The sequence below is a fragment of the Dryobates pubescens genome, chromosome 38 (assembly GCF_014839835.1).
Source record: "Dryobates pubescens isolate bDryPub1 chromosome 38, bDryPub1.pri, whole genome shotgun sequence".
In the NCBI taxonomy this organism is placed as follows: domain Eukaryota; kingdom Metazoa; phylum Chordata; class Aves; order Piciformes; family Picidae; genus Dryobates; species Dryobates pubescens.
Window position 1 is genome coordinate 1,052,866 of NC_071649.1, and position 12,368 is coordinate 1,065,233.

At 45.6% G+C, this 12,368-nt stretch overlaps 1 protein-coding gene across 2 annotated transcripts in view; it reads left to right on the forward strand.

Moving 5' to 3' along the window:
* The window catches only part of BMPER (BMP binding endothelial regulator), a 198,251-nt gene that overhangs the window by 138,975 nt on the left and 46,908 nt on the right, over positions 1-12,368 (forward strand). For both annotated transcript variants that reach the window (XM_054177146.1, XM_054177147.1), the window contains one exon: positions 4,013-4,349. In XM_054177146.1, the coding sequence (XP_054033121.1) occupies positions 4,013-4,349 (337 nt within the window). The remainder of the gene's footprint in view (positions 1-4,012; positions 4,350-12,368) is intronic.

The following is a 12,368-nucleotide window of genomic DNA, read 5'->3' on the forward strand; positions in this document are numbered from 1 at the left end:
AATTCTCATGCCTGTAGAAGTAAATGCCCTTCCTTGTTAACTGCACAGGGAATCAGCTCTGATATAGGCAGAAACGCTTAGCCTGCTCATCAGAGCTAGAAATTACCCTTCCACCTGAGCAATTACAGCAGAGTATAGTGTAATTAAACAACAGCCAGCTAGAGGAAAGTGCATCCTTTTGGGGCAGTTAAACTGGTCTTGAGTTGCTTGAATTAGGAAGAAGTTCTTCACAGAGAGAGTGATTTGCCACTGGAATGTGCTGCCCAGGGAGGTGGTGGAGTCACCATCCCTGGAGATCATCAAGAAAAGCCTGGATGAGGCATGTAACACCATGGTCTAGTTGATTGGCTAGGGCTGGGTGATAGGTTGGACTGGATGATCTTGGAGGTCTCTTCCAACCTGGTTGATTCTATGATTCTATTCTATGAAATCCAGTAGCTGAAGCTGGGCCCTCTGTAGTTTAAAATCTGCATATTATACGCTGAGATGAAAAGTCATAACTTCATATCTTTCTTGTTGGCAAACCTCGAGTTCACAGAGCAGCATGTAAAGAGCAGATTCACTTAACTCTCACAGTGGACACACAAATATTCAGGAGAAAATCAGTAAGTCTTGGCTGGAGGAAAACATAAGTTGCAGAAGGCAAGTTAAGATGGAATCATCAGGCAGTCTTTTGCAACTCTGCTTGGAGTCGAGGGAGCTCACTTGGGGCAGAAATTCAATACTGCCTTAAAAACTGGAGTGGTTTTGCTGAAGAGAACTGCCTGAGAATTTGGATCTTGGTGCTTCAGGCTTTGAGAAAGTTTATATGATTCACAGGTCCGAAGAAATCTTAGTTTATAACTTAATGACAAGGTCTTTCTCAATGCCAGCACGGCAATATTAATGTAATGTCTGCAAATCAAGCCATGTTTTGTTTTGTTCAGCGTTGTCAGAAGCAAAAGACAGCTGGGATTTGGATTTGTCCAGCAGTGATAATGGCTGAAGAAGCTTAAAAGGCTGCTGTCCCCCTTGCCACTGTGCTGGCCTGCTTAGCAATTGTAGTCTTGCACAATTTCTCAGTTGACTGGGTGTAAAGTGCCTTTGGAGGACACAGTGGCCCTCTCCATGATGGCTTTGTTTGATCATCTGAAACTACATTCCTGCATAGTCGGCTCAGGACAACTTTGTGGTATCACTGCTACCATATAGTGGTAAGAATCACAGAGTCACAGAATTAACCAGGTTAGAAAAGACCTTCAAGATCATCAAGTCCAACCTATCACCCACCATCTAATCAACTCAACCTTGGCACTAAGTCACTCATCCAGTCTTATTTTAAATATCTCCAGTGATGGTGACTCCACCACCTCCCTGGGCAGCACATTCCAATGGCCAATCTCTCTTTCTATGAAGAACTTCTTCCTAACATCCAGCCTAAACCTCCCCTGGCACAGCTTCAGACTGCGTCCTCTTGTTCTGGTGCTGCTTGCCTGGGAGAAGAGACCAACCCCCACCTGGCTACAACCTCCCTTCAGGGAGTTGCAGACAGCAAGAAGGTCTCCCCTGAGCCTCCTTTTCTCCAGGCTAAGCAACCCCAGCTCCCTTGGCTGCTCCTCATAGGGCTGTGCTCCAGACCCCTCCCCAGCTTTTTGCCCTTCTCTGAAAAGAAAACACAATGCAACAGACTGCAGTGACCAGTAGTGGAGAATTATCTGCCTAACCTTGCTGGCTTAATCATTCCTCTAACTTTTGGTGCCATGGTGTGAGCCATGGAGGCCCCAGGATAGTGTGTCCCGATGGCAAAGCACCCATTCTGTTGCCAGGATTGCTCTTGGAGCTTCACCCTGTTCCTCTGGGGTGCAAGTAGAAATTGTTACAGGAGACAATGGGATGTGCTGCTGAAGGAAGGGTTCCAGCTTTGAAGTGAGTCACTGGTATGTTAATTAGTTACATGAGGATAGGACAGGATTTGGATCACATAGTGACATGCACTGATTTACAAGAGGAAAGGGTGGTGCTAAGCCAGCCCACACAGCAAATGTTGAGAGCTGGAGCAAAGCCCTGGTGCTGCACTGTGCAGTGATACTGTTTGGTATTCTTGGCCAGGCAGAGAGAAGAGGGTAAAATCTCCATTATCCCCTTTAAAAGCAGGTTCCTGTGTTTTATCCTGCTGCACACAAGTACTTTATGGAAATAAATTGAAGTCAACAAAATTATTTGTGGTCTCCAGACGCAGGATCACTGCAGACATGTGAAGTAGTAGAATCATAGAATTGTTAGGGTTGGAAGGGACCCCAAGGATCATCTAGTTCCAACCCCCCCTGCCGTGGATAGTAGCATTCATCAGTCGGTGGAAATAACTTTAGAAGGCCATTTTGGAGTAGGAGTTAAGCAACAGTAATTCTTGGTGGTGTTTTAGCCCATATGATACCAAAATATCTTGCCCTTATGAGGTACATATTTGCTCCTCAAAGGATGGAATTCATTTAATTTGCAATTGCCCACGTGATTGTAAATTAAATGAAGTTTAGTCTCCACCTGATCTCTGGGCCCTTGAGAGTACCACTGGAAACAGAAAGACATTCTGAAGGGAGTTTATTCCCTCTGCCTTAGACATCTGTGTTGTGATCCATAGCTGCCTGTTCCTCTCCATCAGAGAGAGATCCCAGATGTTGGCCTCAAGCTGGACCCCTAGCTTTTAGCTGGGGGCAGGCAAGATGGATTTCACCCACAAAAAGTGATTTGGGTTTTGATGGATGAGAAGTGCCCAACCTTTCTGTCAAACTGGTTGTAGCAGAGCACTTAGAACCCACCCACCCATGCAGGTTAGATCTTTACCAGCATGCCTCACTGTTGCTGACTGGTGAAGACAGCTTCAAGAGGTTGGGTGGTTGGTTAATTAATGCCTGGGGAATGAACAGTCTGCATGCAGTTCAGAATGCCTTGCACTAGTTTTAATCCCAGAGTAAAACTTGTCTTGTAACAGCTGTATTCACCAGAGTGAGAAGTCAGTGCCAGCTTTTCAGGCAAGGAAAGGATGTTTTCCACAAGGTCATCACTGGTGAAGTCTTGAGGAGTCCTTTGTATACCCATGGCCTGTACAAGGGATGACAATAGCTGAAATTCTGGGCCCTCTGTGAAATCAGGTAGAAATTTGCTCAAGCAAATTCAAGCAGAGTTTTGCAATTAGGTGTTGAAAGGCATTGGCTTCAGATTTTTGAGGCCATTCCCTTTCGTTAGCAAGGAGGAGCAAAAATAGACAGGTGTGATTTTATTGTAATTGATGTGGCCAGCAGGTCAAAGAGAGGTGATTCTTCCCCTTTACTCTGCTCTTGTGAGCTCCCACCTTGAATACTGTGTCCAGTTCTGGTGTCCCCAGAATAAGAAGGACACAGAGCTACTGGAGCAAGTGCAGAGGAGGCCACAAAGATGATCCAAGGGCTGGAGCAGCTCTGCTATGAGGACAGGCTGAGGGAACTGGGGGTGTTCAGCCTGGAGAAGAGAAGACTCCAGGGGAATCTCAGGGCTGCCTTCCAATACCTGAAGGGATCCTGCAGGAAGGCTGCAGAGGGACTTTTCATAAGGATGTCTAGAGACAGGACAAGGAGGAATGGTTTTAAGCTGAGGGAGAGTAGGGTTAGATTGGATCTTAGGAAGAAATTCTGCAGTAGGAGGGTGGTGAGACTCTAGAACGGGTTGCCCAGGGAGGCTGTGGCTGCCTCCGCCCTGGGGGTGTTCAAAGCCAGGTTGCATGAGTCTAGTTGAGAGGTGTCCCTGCCCATGGCAGGGTGGTTGGAGCAGATGATCTCTGAGGTTCTTTCCAACCTAAGTCATGATTCTATGACTGTGATTTAAGAAGTGCCAAACTTGCCGGAGTGAGTTATACAGACATCTAACATTATCAGAAGAAAGCCAGAGCCTTTGATTTAGGTTCCAATGAATACTTTTCATAAACATGAAGTGCAGTTTGCTGTCCTCAATTTCTTCTTCTTTTTTGTTTGTTTGTTTTGTGTGTGCATATCTTTGTCAGGCTTGGAAATCTCATGGGATGGAGACAGCTTTGTGGAAGTCATGGCTGCACCACACCTGAAAGGCAAACTCTGTGGTCTGTGTGGCAATTACAATGGGCACAAGCGAGATGACCTGATTGGAGGGGATGGGAATTTTAAGTTTGATGTGGATGAGTTTGCTGAGTCCTGGCGTGTGGAGTCCAATGAATTCTGCAGCCGGCCGCAGAGGAAACCTGTGCCCGAGCTCTGTCATGGCACGGTCAGGGTGAAACTCCGAGCCCACCGGGAGTGCCAGAAGCTCAAAGGGTGGGAGTTTCAGAGCTGTCATTCAACGGTGGATTATACTACATTTTACAGGTAAGTGTGGCTTTGCTGTAGAGGGAGAGAGTAACTTGCTGTGTGAGGAGGAAAACCACACAGTTGGCCCAGTTTCAGCAGCGTTTCAGCACATACCTTGACCTGCTTTTGCTGAGAAGTACTGTGCAGGCTTAAGGTTACGTGGTCATAGAATCATAGAATTGTTTGGGCTGGAAAAGACCTCTGAGATCAGGGAGTCCAACCATCAAGATCCTGGTCAGAAAGGACTTCTGAGATCATCAAGTGCATTTTTGAGTCAGGAATCAGAATACTGTCCTGATCTAATATGAGGAGAGACTGAAGGAGCTGGGGTTGCTTAGCCTGGAGAAGAGGAGGCTCAGGGGAGACCACCTTGTTCCCTACAACTACCTGAAGGGAGGTTGTAGCCAGGTGGGGGTTGGTCTCTTCTCCCAGGCACCCAGCATCAGCACGAGAGGACACAGTCTCAAGCTGCACCAGGGGAGGTTTAGGCTGGAGGTGAGGAGAAGTTCTTCCCAGAAAGAGTAATTGGCTATTGGAACATGCTGTCCAGAGAGGTGGTGGAGTCACCATCCCTGGAGGTGTTTAACAAGAGACTGGCTGAGGCACTTGGTGCCATGGTTTAGTTGATTAGGTGGTGTTGGGTGATAGGTTGGACTCAATGATTTCTGAGGTTTTTTCCAACCTGGTTAATTCTATTCTGTATTATTCTAATGAAGACCTGAGCAGCCATAAGTGAGAAAGGCAGACAGGATTGTGGTCAGCTACAGAAAAAGTACTTTTGGAGACTGAGGAGAGAGAGAAAAGGGACTTCAAAATATTTTGGTACATGCTTTACTGATTTCAAAGTGAGCTGTGAAGTTGAGGCTGCCTCGAACTGCTATTGCTCATGGTCCAGAGAAATGCGTCTTCCCAGAAGCATTTTGCAAAGCCCTTTATTAAAGCAGGGCTATTAAATATGACTGGATGGTGTAGTTTGTGGGTTGGCAGTTTGAAAGGAGAGAGTTAACAGCTCAGTGCACGCTCACTCTACCCTGGGAGCAGAGGAAGGCAGATGAGGATCTAGAAGCCTTGTCTGAGCGACTTAAATTTAAGAGGTTTTTTTTTTTCTACAACTTTAAAATGCTTCCAGTCAAAACCACAGAGACATCATTCCTGTTCTTTAATTGGCATGAGTTTATTTTCCCCTCAGTCAGTAAATAAAATGGCTTTTTCTTTTGATTGCCTGACATAAAAGATAAAAGCAAGCCGAGTCACGGGTGCAGGATGGCGGGGATGGAGCTGCCTGATCTCTGCGCTCCCAGCTTTCCCCACTTGTGCACATCTGCAGAACTATTGCAGCTTCTTAGGGAAAGCTTTCTAAAAGAACTCCATTTCCCTTCTGAATTGCTTTTTTTTCCTTTTCTTTTGCAATGAGACAGACTTTTATCTACCCCAGCAGAATACGTCTGGGACCGGGAAACGCTAGGAGAAGACACCCGGCTTGGCTTGTAGGCTGTGTGGTTTCTGCATTTGAGTTTGCTGTGGTGTGTCCCTGTGCTAGGAGCCTGGCAGGGAGAGAAGATTATTTCGTGTGCAGGTTGCAATGCTTTATCTTTTCCTGTGGCTGGAAGCACAGCAGAGAGCACTAGGGAGGCTAACATACACACACACACACACACACAGAGGGTCTGTTGAATGCATTTCAGCAGCATTCCCATCTCACTTCCATCGGTTTCTAAAGGTGAGTGATGACAATGCAAATGGAAAACAGGCGCAGAGAGATTTGTTTCATTTCGCAGTGGATCTTTTGTCCCTTTTCTAAAGTAGCTCATGATTAATTTAGTGCAATACACTTCCTGACACCACAGCAGAAAATGATTTATATTTTGGCTACAGCAGCCAGAGGGGAAAAAACCAAAAAGCCCCGACCAACTCTTTACATGCTTGCACACAAGAATTACTGTAGAGTATTTCTGTTCCTTTGAAATATCTTCTATTTGTCCTGGAGAGACAATGAAATCAAGCAAGCAATTAATTTTCTTGTGTCCTTTTTTTAGAAAAGTCTCTTTCTCCTTAAGGAAACTTTATGCTGTAGAGCCCATCCTATTCTGTCAGGAGTAGCTGTTCGTGTGCTTCCGTGGAGATGTTGCCAGCTGGTAGAATGTTCAGCTCCCAAGAGAGCAATCACAGATAAAATAGAAATTAAACTTTAATAATGGCATTTAGTGGAATGCTACCTCTGCTCAGAGCCTGACAAAATTGCAGAAGCAATTTGTTCAGTGATCATGGCCAGTTTTCACGCTGGGAAAGTCCTGCAAGGAGATAGTGACTATGGGACAGGACTTCTGGGAATGTTTCTAACCTAAATCTTTGCATAGATAAATCTCTGTGTGTCTATAAATGTACATATAAATAGTATATAAATGTAAATGTAAATAAGGTATAAATATAAACATTAAAAAGATAACACTAAATATAAATATACCTATGGTGGAATGGTTTGAAGCTGAAGAAGAGGAAGTTTAGAGTGGATCTAACCTGATGTTTCTCACCTAAATCTTTGCATTTATAAATCTGTGTGTGTGTCTATAAATATAAATGCAAATATCAATAATATTAAACTATAACTATACCTATGGTGGAATGGTTTGAAGCTGAAGAAGAGGAAATTTACAGTGGATCTTAGGAAGAAGTTCTTCAGCAGGAGCATGGTGAGACTCTGGAATAGGCTGCCCAGGGAGGCTGTGGCTGCCTCCTTGCTGGAGGTGTTGAAGGTCAGGCTGGATGAGGCCTTGAGCGGCTGAGTCTAGCTGGGAGGTGTCCCTGCCCGTGGTGGGGAGGTTGGAGTGGATGAGCTCTGAGGCCCCTTCCAACCTGAGCCATTCTACCATCCTATGAAAAAGCAGAGATTTAGCTGCATGGTTGTGGGGTGAAGAACAGCTAACTCCTAAGCTGGACCCTGACACATCTGTGACAAGTTGCCCTTGACCCTTTTCTTGATGTTGTGACTTTGGTGCCTTGGTGTTTCTCTGCTAAGCTCATGGTAGAAAAAGTACAATGTAAGTGCATAAGGAAAGATTTAGAAATACTCCAGGCTGGCAGACTAACAGTTTTAGCATCTAATTTTATACTCCTCTTTTAATTCTTTGTTTTGTAATTAGACACAGTTTATGGGCTTTTAATTGTGCTTTGTTTTGGTTAGTTCTGTGTTGGTATTTTGGTTTCTTCAATGCATTGCTCATTGTTCAGTACTTATGAGTAATACCCTAAAAATATCCCTTAGGGTTGAACTTTATGAGGGCAAGCTCGTTAGAGAGGGGAATTATTTTGAATTTCTGTGAGATTTTGGCAAAGTCTGGGTGCAAAGGAGATTAACAGTGACAGTCACCACTGTTGCCCCTTGTCTATTTTGATATTTTAACATGGCTAAGCATTCCAGGTTAGTCCTTCCCAAAAGGAAAAAAGAGGAAAAGTTACCAAGGTTTACTCAGTAGCAGGTTTTTAGAGGTGGTATTTAGATCATGCATGCAGTAAAGGAGTCACCATCACTGGAGGTGTTTAGGAAGAGACTGGATGGGGTGCTTGGTGCCATGGTTTAGTTGATTAGATGGTGTTGGGTGATAGGTTGGACTCCATGATCTCTGAGGTCTTTTCCAACCTGGTTAATTCTATTCTATTCTGAAGCTTACAGTGGGACTCTGGAAGCTGCTATTGAGTACAAGCAGCACTTAAAATAGGTTACAAGCAGCACTAAAAATAGGTGATATCATCTGAATTTCTCATGCTGCTGTTAGCAGAAAAAGCTCTATCATATTATCAAGAAATATTGTGGTACTATTGTCCTGAGTTAACACAGCCCATTCTCACAAGCCCTCCTCTCTCCCCACACAATAAGGAGGGAAAATAACACAAAAAGAAACCTTAGAGCTGCCTTCCAATAGCTGAAGGGATCCTGCAGGAAGGCTGCAGAGGAACTTTTCATAAGGGTGTCTAGAGACAGGACAAGAGGGAATGGTTTTGTGCTTGTCTGAGGCCAGACAGATCCTCTCTTGCCCCTGAAAGGGGTAAAAGAATGACACTCGCACAAATGGATTGCAAAAGTGATGGAAAGTTTCAATGGAAAAGCAGTTAGTGTTTTACAGAGGCTACAAAGCTTAAGAAGCTGAGGGAGAGTATGTTCAGGTTGGATCTTAAGAAGTTCTTCAGCAGGAGGGTGGTGAGGCTCTGGAACAGGCTGCCCAGGGAGGTTGTGGCTGCCCCCTGCCTGGGTGTGTTGAAGGCCAGGTTGGATGAGGGCTTAAACAGCTGAGTCTAGTTGAGAGGTGTCCCTGCCCATGGTGGGGAGGTTGGAGTAGATGATCTCTGAGGTCCCTTCCACCCTGAGCCATCCTGTGATTATTGTTGTGCTTTTAACAGCCAACAGCACAGCAAATAATGAATTCCTCTTTTCCTCTTTTGTGATTGCCCTGCAAGGTGCTTTTTTCCTCAAATACTCAAATTCAATGATATTTGGCCTTTTATGGCAAACAGTAATTAACATAGTAATAGCCTCGTTTGTTTGTTAGTCAAATACACTCAGGAATTGCTAATCTACTGCAGCTCTTGTCTTAAAGGTTCCTTGTGAGCGTGCTGACATTACTCCATCTTAGCCCTTGGTTAAGCAGCTAATGAGTTTCTATTTCATTTAACTAATTAACTTGGTGCAGGTAACTGCTGCAGTCTTGAAGTTTTTCTAGAAATATCCTCTTAACCAGAGGGGGAAAACTATTGTTAAGAGTTAGAGCATAGATTGCAATGTAAAATGTAGTCCACCAGCTCCCTGTTGAGTTTGGTAGATATGCCATAAGTGGCAGCAGAGAGCGTGTGAGCTGTAGCATCACTAATTTAATTAGGAGCTCCATTTAAGATGAGGACCAAGGGTTTGTGGCTTTGAAGCACAAGGTTTGAAGGTTGGTTTTGTTTTTTTCCCCTGTTAACAATGCTGCCTGACAGCTGTAAAATTCATGTGGCTATGCCCCTATGTTCACTCAGCACGCCAGAGCAGAAGAAATGCAGGCTGAAGAATGATTGCAGAAAAGCCTGTTTCAAGTGTTAAAGGGGTGGGTGGTACTGGGAGCTCTGGAGGCCTGTGTTGGCTGCCAAGGGTGTGTATTGCAAATTTCTCCCCACAAGGTTTTCTGGTCCTGGCCGTGCCATGCGGGCATAGCAGTTGCCTGTGCAGTTCCAGCTGGAGCTGGGTTGCTCCAGGGCTCATCCACAGTGTAACTGAAGGGCATCCGTAGCGCTGGCTGCTCACGAGGGTGACTCCTGTCCAGGCTCCTGCTCTGGCCTCCACTGACCCCTGAGCACAGCTGGCCTGTCCCACCCCTTCAAGACAAGCCAGATGTTGAGAAAAGGACTGATGGCATGAAGCTGTGGCAGGCATCCCTGGCACAGAGCAGAGGTTGTTGCTCCCGCTCGCCCCTGTGCTAAGGTAGGGGTTTTCCTGTGCCTGTCAGACCGCCTGCCCGAAGCTGGCCCTGAGTCTGAGGACTAGCAGCAGTGTAACCACAACAGAGAGGAGCTCAGGATGAAGCAATTTACTCAGTTTCTTGGGCAAATTGTCAGTGAGCAGCTGTACAACCCAGGGAGCTTCTGGTTAGAGAGGAATGTAAAAATATTTGAAATAATACTTGTGCTTTTTGAAGCAAGTCTGCAGCAGGACTCGAATTTCCTGTCAGCTAGATGCCTTGCTTTCCACTCTGCTCTGGTTAGCATCTTTGAGTCTTCCATCCATTTGAAATTACCACTGGAGCCTTAGTTGCTTGCATTAAGTGCTTGTGCGTTCAGGCTTTCGGTACAGAGTGGCTCTACTTTATATCATTCTACTCATGCAAGATGATCCTTTGCAGCTCTGCTTTGGAGAGGTGCTGTTCCCAACCCTTCCAAGAGCACTGGTGCTTAGGAACAAATTCTCCAGGCCTGTTTGGCTGGGCTGCCTTGTGCCTTTATCATAGGATCATAGAATGGTTTGGGTTGGAAGGGACCTCCAAAGGTCATCCAGTCCAGCCATCCTGCAGCGTGCAGGGACATCCTCCACTAGATCAGGTTGATCAGAGATTTGTGGAGCCTGACCTTGAATATGTCCAGGGATGGGGCCTCAACTGCCTCTTTGGGCAACCTGTTCCAGTGTTCCACCACCCTCATGGTAAAGAACATTCTCCTAACACCCAATATAAATCTAATTCCAAGCCACTGCCCCTCATCCTATCCCTAAATGCCTTTGTAAGCAGTCCCTCTGCAGCCTTCTGAAAGGCCACAATAAGGTCTCCCTGGAGCCTTCTCTTCTCCAGGCTGAACACCCCCAGCTCTCTCAGCCTGTCCTCATAGGAGAGGTGACTTCAGTGCCCAATGCACTATCAGCAACTGTCCAACTTTGCTCCCCATATGCCAGTGGTAAGGAGTACTGCAAAAATGCCCCCTGTGTATACATCTATAGATCACCACTATTTTAAGCCACCTCCTCCAAGTATTTTTCATCTGATGTAGCCAAGACTTTTTGCACCCTGCCAGAAAAATGCAGCTCAGATGTGAGGATTAGAAGTTTGGATCTGGACAAGTTGGTTGAGTGGTCAGAGAATAGCTCAGCTCAATTATCTGCAGATCCTGATTCCTCTGCACCTTTCCTCACAGCCCTGCCCCTGGTGCAGTATTTTTCATGTAACCAAGCCCTAGCCACTCGTGTCTGTTTAGAAAAGTACCTCAGGAATCTGGGGCTAGGAAACATTCTTTGCTTTGTATCAGTGGTTATTACAGCTGTAAAACATTGAAGCAGTGCCAGAGGATTCACAGATGGCTCCTTTCCTGTTGAGGTATTGGGAATGGGGGGCGATGAGGGTGGAGAGGGCTCCAGAATCTGACTAGCCCATGGTGTTGGACAGACACCACTCACCTGGAACTGTCTGTGGCTTGCTTCCAGCCAAGAAGTGCATGCTTCCCATTGCCCCTCTTTGTGCTTCCCTATATGGAAAGCTATTGATTTTTTTTGGTGGTGTTTGGGGGTTTTTATAGCAAGGAAAGATTTTTTTTTTTTAAATAGGAAAGCCAGATGAAGCAGCATAGTTCTCTGTGATTAGAACCCAGAGAAGTTTCCTTTCCTTCAAAGGATGGCATGTATGGAATGTGTTTGTTTTGCTTAACTAATTACACGATCTCAGCCCTGCCTGATGCTGCCCCTTTACGTTGGAGGAGATGTTATTTCCTACTGGCTGTAAGTGCAGTATGAGGCTTCTCATCTTTCTTTTCCAGGAACAAAACAACTCCATTTGTGATTATCAGGCAGGCAGGTATCTAGAGACTTATGGCAGAAACCTGCTTCTGCCTAGTAAAACTTCATTTCTTTCCAGTTTATTACCTGGCTCAATGAAATTCAAGTCAGGTGTTTCATAACCAAATGCTGTCTTCCTTATTGCCCAGTGTCTGACAGATGTGAGGCTCTGCATGTGAAAATGTAAGATCAGCCTGACTGAGACAAAAGTGATCCTGAAGGATGGTAAGGGGAGGGAGGAGAGGGGGATGCAGCAAGAAAGCAGGATACCATAAATGCCCTTACATTTGTCTATAGGGATTGCATTCTGAGAACTACTTGTTCCTGGGTGATCTTTAACAGAGATTTGATATGGTGGTGGTGTTAATGAAGATACTGAACAGGATGGGGCCCAGCAATGATCCCTGGGGGACACCACTAGTGGGTGGCTGCCAGCTGAATGTGGCACCATTCACCACACCCTCCAGCCAGTTCCTAACCCAGTGCAGAGTGCTGCTGTCCAAGCCACGGGCTGACAGCTTGGCCAGGAGTTTAGACTAGATACAGATATAAGGAGGAAACTTTTTACAGTGAAGGTAATGAAACAGTGGCTCAGGTTACCCAGAGAGGTGGTAGAAGCCACATTCCTGGAAATCGTCAGGTCCTGGATCACAGACGGCTTCAAGTTGGATGGGGCTCTGAGCAGCCTGATCTACTTGAAGGTGTCTCTGCTCTCTGCAGGGAGGTTGGACTAGATGACCTTTAAAGGTCCT